Source organism: Heloderma suspectum, chromosome 2, assembly GCF_057233095.1.
Source record: "Heloderma suspectum isolate Gila_16-S chromosome 2, 16-S_ref, whole genome shotgun sequence".
Lineage (NCBI taxonomy): Eukaryota > Metazoa > Chordata > Lepidosauria > Squamata > Helodermatidae > Heloderma > Heloderma suspectum.
In genome coordinates, this window is record NC_139459.1 from 213,647,829 (window position 1) to 213,654,655 (window position 6,827).

The following is a 6,827-nucleotide window of genomic DNA, read 5'->3' on the forward strand; positions in this document are numbered from 1 at the left end:
TGTATGTACAAGTGACTTTAAACACCTGTGTACAATTGGGAACCTGGACCAACAGGGGTTCACAGACATGTATACACAACTTTGAAAAGGCACATGTTTGTTGTGGGAAATACTATGTATACATATAGTAAATATATTTGCTGCACGAAGTGTGGATCTGCCTGTTTAAGCCTTTTTCATAACATGGGAATACAACACAAGCAATATCCAGTTTTTGATGGGTTTTGATAAGTCGTTTGAAATAACCAGCTAACCATTCATCCAATCATACAAGTGAAAACTGTTTCCGGTTCTGGTGTTCAGCTTAATTAAACAACAACAACAACAACAACTGTAAAACAGAAGAGCTAGAAGGATCATTAAAGGCCTAGACACCATATAGAAAACTTACTATCTGAAGAGAGGGAATCAAAACAAAAACATATGCCTAGGTATTATAAATTAGGAAGAATATTTTTTATAGTGTAACTAACCACTGTTAGAAACTGGCAAAGTGCAGTCTTCATGACTTGCGGTTTTTCCATCCTGAACATGTGCTTATCAAAGGACTGGTTGTACCTAACCCATTCACTATCCTAAACTGCAGAGAAACTATGGATATCCAGCTCTGCAACACTCCTTTAGGTCACAGTCCTACGCATGCTTAGACAGAAAAAAGCCCTTCAAGCCCCAGCACTCCCCAGCCAGCATGACTTGTAGGACTTCTTTCTGTTTAAGCATGCATAGGATTGTGTACTAAGTGCTAGAGGGTAATAAATAAAAGTGAACAGTATCTGATAAGCATGAATATGGTAGCTAACTATGAACTACCAGTTTTTCTATTCTATTGGGGAGTGTGAGGTGGGACACCTCATAAATTCTTTGTGAAAGGGAAACAACAGAATACTAGACCCTAAAGCATAAAGTATGAACAGTCTCAGAAGGGGGCTTGGTGCTAACTGTGGAAAATAACTTCAGCATTCCCTCCAACAAAGCATGAGAATTCAAAGTCAGCTAAGTCCCTAGATTAATGACAGAACTTTGGCCTTGTTCTTCTCTAAATCAATGTACAATAAATTAGTCTTTCTGTTTCAGTACAGAAAGAAAAGTCAGAGGTAACAGCAAACATTAGAATTAAAAGCATACCCACTTCTGCTCAAGGCCTTGTCACCTAGTTCATCCCTACACCTCCCTTCTCTTTCCTGTTTTACTCTCCACTGAGCAAATGTCAGGCAACAATGTTCCGTTCATTCTCAAATATGTATTTATTTGTGGAATGTCTAAAATGCCAGTGTTTCAGTTCTGGCTTCCAGCTGCCTGTTACTGTGCTGCTTGTGCGTCCAGCCTGTTGCTTAGGATTTGGATGGGCCTCTGCAATGTCCTGTGGTGATCAGGATACTCCTGCTGAATCTGATGGAGAATGACGTTAATGGCATGCAGTCGCTCCTCCAGCTTCTGCCATTCAACGCGTATCATTATCTCACTACGGCATATTGGATTGTATCTCCCTTCCTTCACCGCCTGCATGTGCTTCAGACGTGCCTGATTGGCCACAATATCTGAAAGGTTCTTTGAAAAGCAACATTGAATACATTATTAGAGACAAAAGGCTGCAGGCAAGGCAACAAAGAACAAGGACTTCCATTACATCTTGAGGAGGAAAGAGCTGTGTAGCAAAAATCTGTTCTGTCCAATAGTCAAAGACTGATTTTTACTAGACAACGTCCCAGATGGAAAAAAGCAAAATAATATAATGGGGGCTCCTAGGAAGTTCCAAACCTGAAATTCGATAGTAGTATAACTGCACCGGGCCAATGTATTCTGATGGACAGAATGTTGGGTTTAGATGCAATAAGCCCTGGTTCAAATCCCTGTTCAGTCATGCAGCCCACTTGAATATGCATGCATACATGTATGACAAGGAACACGGATTTAAGGAGGCCTTTAACCAGAGGTGTGGTGCACACACAGCAGATATAAACACTATAATGAAATAGGAAATAGTTTAAAAATGGGGAAATGGGAATGTTTGTTCAAAATCCCCAAAGTATAGATTTTATTTTTTACGGATTTTGTTCTGGACACACACATGCATACTCATTACAGTGGAGAAAAACAGCTTGGTTCATATACCAAACCTTTTTATTCTCTCAGGCATTTTAATCCTTCATTTTGTTGTTTTTAGATCTGTTATTGTATTTTTAGATCTTTATGCTGCTGTTGGTATTTGCTGTGGGGTTTTTTACTGTAGTTTTAAACTTTAAAAGTTTTACATTATGTTTTATCTATTTTATGGTTCACTCTTGTGAACCGCCCAGAGAGCTTTGGCCACTGGAGGTGTAGAAATGTAATATATAACAAATAAATAAAATAAATACATTAAGCTGAACTAAACTTGCAGTTATGTGTTATTAATTGGCTAGAGAGTGTGAGGAGAAGCACAAGGCCTTTTTGTTTTCAAATAGATTCCTCTTAGTTTTACTGAGGGTGCTTCCAGACTAGCATCCTGGCATCAAGAGGCCTTGGGCAGCTATTCCATCTTTCCCTCCTTAATGTTTTTTGGGTGGTAAGAAAAAAGATGGAAGAAGCAGGGTTAGAAATGGAAGCTCTGCTTCCAGTAAAATTCTATGAATGAGACAGAATGATTGCACAATAAAAGTAATCTGGAAGCACTCTTAAAAAGCATATTGGTTGATTGACTGAAACAGGGCTCTCAAGGCAATGTACAAACCAAATATTAAAACAATTTAAACAATAACAAAGATTAAAAGCAGACCAATAAAACCTCCAAAAGAATAAAACCAGCAATCAACCACTTATTAAAAACCATCAAATGCTGACTGGAACAAAAATGACTTCATTGTCTGCCAAAAACTGAGCAATGAGGGGCTAATCTAACTTCTACAGGGAGAGAATTCCACAATCAGGGTGCTGCCACAGAAAAGGCCCTGTCCTGCATTCTCAACAACCTAACCTCTTTTGGTGGTGGGACATAAAACAGGCCTCAGACAAAGATAATAAACTATGAATGAGCCCAATTAATGTACAACCAGGACACGTAGTCAATAGACATATATTTCCACATTGCAAAGACTTAAGAAGAAAGAATATTTAAGATACATCAAAATCAGTAGAACTCAAGAGTCCAAGACATGGACTTCAGAGAAACACCTGTGTGCAGCACACCACCTGCTTCTGAGTATGCAACCTGGTGTTACAGGCCTCAGGCCTGTAACCAAGTCACCTGTAGTTTTACAGGGGTCTAGAGATCCATAATGCTTTGCTTTGGTTCATTATTAAGTGCAATTTCCTTGCTAGTGGGCCTCTGACCTTGTAAGATAAGTCAAAGGTCGATATTGCTGCCTCAGCACATTCCATGCTAATGAGCTACTATCTTATCAGGGCCTAGGAAGTGCCTGAGAAGTGAGGCTCTGTTTACAGGTGTCTGTGGTGAGAAAGTTCTGATTGTCTCCCTGCTGATGTGGGGCTGTTAGCCTATGCTGGGAAAGTTGCAGATGAACGCTAATTAACGCTTGCTGCTGTCATGCTGCCTCACTGCTGACATGCATGGTATAAAACCCATTTTACCCCTTGGCTCTGGGTTCAGAGAAGCTGTCTGATCCAACCATTGGGTGCGCCTGTGTGCTGTAAGTACTCAATAAAGTCTTCTTGTAAGCAAACCTGGATCTGGCTTATCACTATCTCGGCACCTCCAAACCTTAGCAGCCCACGGCTAGGGCATACACCTGGTCAGCCACAAAGCTCTGTTGCTCCAACATTGGTAACTATCTGAACGAATGTGACAAATGTGAATAGACTAAACTTAACTGCATTTTATCTAAAGAAAGGTGTTCTAGATATTGCATTTGGGGTTTGACTCTCTGTCTGTATCTCACTCCGTAATCCCAGCTAGTTGTAACACTGGATCAGCCTGTCTACTGAACATCATGACCTCTGTCTTGTCAGGACTGAGCCTCAACAGCCCACATCCAACCCATTACAGCATCTAGGCAATAGTTCAAGATTTCCACAGCATCCTTGGCATCAGTTGAAAAACAGAGGTAGAGCTGAATGTCATCAGCATAATGATGAGACCCAGCTGCCGAATTACCTCTCCTAATGGCTTCACGTAGATGTTAAAAAGCAAAGGGGATAGAATAGAGCCTTGAGGAGGCCTATAGGGCAGTCAACAACGAAGGGGTTGAGCAATAATCCCCCAGCACCACCTTCTGGGAGCGTTCAGCCAGCTAGGACTGGAGGCAACACAAAGTGGTTCCTCCTATACAAGTCAAACACCCCAGAAGGATGCCATGGTCAATGGTATCAAATGCTGCTGAGAGGTCGAGCAGAACCAACAGGAATGCACTGCTCATGTCCAGTTCCCGGTGTAAGTCATCCACCGAGGTGGCCAAGGCTGTTTCAATCGCAAAACTGGATCTGAATCCAGACTGGAAAAGATCGAAATAATCAGTTTCATCCAAGAAAACCTGGAGTTGCATTGCCAACAAGCACTTTAGGCCCTTACTCAAAAAAAGGAAGATTGCAGACCAGCCAATAAATATTCAGAAGATGGGATCTACCAATGGCATCTTCAATAATGGGCTTACAACTACCTCTTTTAGGGAAGTCTGTTGTTAATGTGGAGTCCTAGTCAGACTAGATCTGAGTAATTTTATCAGCAAAATGTTTTGCAAACCCATCATAGTAGATTGCTGGGGGTTCCCTTTCATTCCTCTGGGGTCCAGAAAGTAACAACCCCTTCACACAATGATGAAGCTACTACCAACTCAACCTAGGGGTAGATAGTTATGGCCAAACAGAGAGGATGTGTAAACCAGCCACTAAAGAATATGGAACATGAGCTGCAAAGAAGCCCAACCCTACACACCTGCCATTTCTTTGTCTGCAACTGATCCAGTTCTAGTTCAAGCTCATCCACATCAACATTCAAGAGGGAGATTTGTTTCTGCTTCTCCAGAAGTGCATTACTGATGTTCCTCTGTGAATTCTTCAGTTGAGTTATGGTTTTGTTGCACTCTTCAGCATTCTAAGGGAGGAGAAGAAAAACAACAACACTCAGCCTTTCAGTACCAGCTCTCGCCAGATGGTCTAGTGAGAGAACCACTTCTTCCCTTGGGGCAGCATCACACATTACATTTTTCCTAAACAGTGATGATCCTCCATGTAGGAAAATGCATGTACAGTGGTATGTGTTCAACACAAATGTTTTATTTTGCCATAAATGCACAGACTGGATAGCTGCTGTTCATGTCCCTTGCAGCAAACCGATGCCATGATTCCTATGTAATGATGCATATATTTTTCCCTGGAGCTGGGCTGAAACACACCATTGATGTTCAGCTCTGCCTTTACTTACAGTATGTAAGCAATGAAAATTGCATTTTCCTTCCAAAGAAGTCCTAGTTGTGCTTCGAGCTACTTCCCAGTCTCTTGTTGTTTCCATACTAGCAGTTTAGTCTAGAATTGCTATTTTTTGTTCACTAATTTTTTAAAATGGAGAATCCAGATTATGAATCCAGAAACCAATTAATTAAGGGGCAATTTAGACACTACTCATCAGTAATGTTGTTGTTGTGCTGAACAGGAAGCAGAAGCCACAAGGAGGAAGCTTCTAAATAAAGTTGCACAAGACATTTCCTGAATAGGACTTACTTCTGGAGTAAACATTATAGAAGGATCTTGACTGTGGGCATTGCTGGATAATATAGTATTACATTAAGTGCTGTGTGGAAGCATGATTTTAGTTCCACTTCTAGCTGATTACAATGCAATGCCTCAGCAGCAGTAGAGGCCCCTAGTGTGGAAGCAACCTCTGTTTCAAATTATGACTACCATGGTCTTAAGGGGCTTTTAAATCAGGTTATGTTCCAATATTCTGTATTTGTGGTGCTGGCAAAGCTGAGATAGCTCTTAAGCATTTTCTATTCTGCTCCCTTTATATTAACTTACAAAGGTGATGTTGCTTCCTATTCAGACTAGCATTTCATTTGATAAGATTTTTTCTGAATGGCAGGAACAAGGCAAAGCTTCCCTGTCAAGTGATAATATCAGAAAGAACTTACTGTGCTGCCAGGATAACTCATAATATATAATGAATTTAGGCTTAGTCTACAACCAACATATAATGATCTATGCAATACAGTCTTCCTTCCAAATACGGTTTGCTTTTCAATATAAAGCTAAATATTACATATAAACAACTGTGTGCCTGAATACTGTTGATAGAGAGATCTTAAATATCACAGCTTTAAATGTTGGCAGAGATATGGGGCACATATACATGAGCTATTTACTCCAGGGCTGCAGTGATTTGAGGTTCTTCAGGACATATGACATAGTGGCCACTTCACAGCCAAACCAGGGTCTTCACCCAGAAAATATGGATTTCCAAAGAGGCATTTTGCTACAAATGTTTTTGGTTTGCTGCAGGTTTCCCGCGGTTGCAAGCTGTCTGTCCCTTCCCCAAACTGACTTTGCATTTTGTGGTGGGCATGTGGTAGGCGTGCCTAGTGCTTGTGTCACTCTGTGACGCCCCTTCACTCCTCCCTGTTCCTTCACGGCTGCACAGTTACAGAGGCACGGAGAAGCGTGCTAATTTCTTCAACCACATCTTCGCATACTTTTGCAATGGCTGCTTTGGAGTCAGTGGCCAAGGGCTGGTGTGTGTGTGTGTGTGTGTGTGTGGGGGGGAGCAGAAGGTCCAGGACCAACTTCGCTCCAGCCACCATTTTGGAATGATGGGTAGGCATGTACCTCTCATGGGCACATGCCTTGACGTGTGCAAACTATCGCAAGAGTCTCGGGCTGGAGAACTGCCAAACAGTTGG

General features: G+C 41.5%; 1 protein-coding gene across 1 annotated transcript in view; it reads right to left on the reverse strand.

Moving 5' to 3' along the window:
• Nucleotides 1–288: 288 nt before the first annotated feature.
• CCDC40 (coiled-coil domain 40 molecular ruler complex subunit) overlaps nt 289–6,827 on the reverse strand; it is a 43,810-nt gene continuing 37,271 nt past the window's right edge. The window contains exons 20-21 of the mRNA XM_084837725.1: nt 4,868–5,026; nt 289–1,548 (exon numbers count right to left, since the gene is read on the reverse strand). Of these exons, the coding sequence (XP_084693851.1) occupies nt 1,300–1,548; nt 4,868–5,026 (408 nt within the window). The 3' untranslated portion in view covers nt 289–1,299. The remainder of the gene's footprint in view (nt 1,549–4,867; nt 5,027–6,827) is intronic.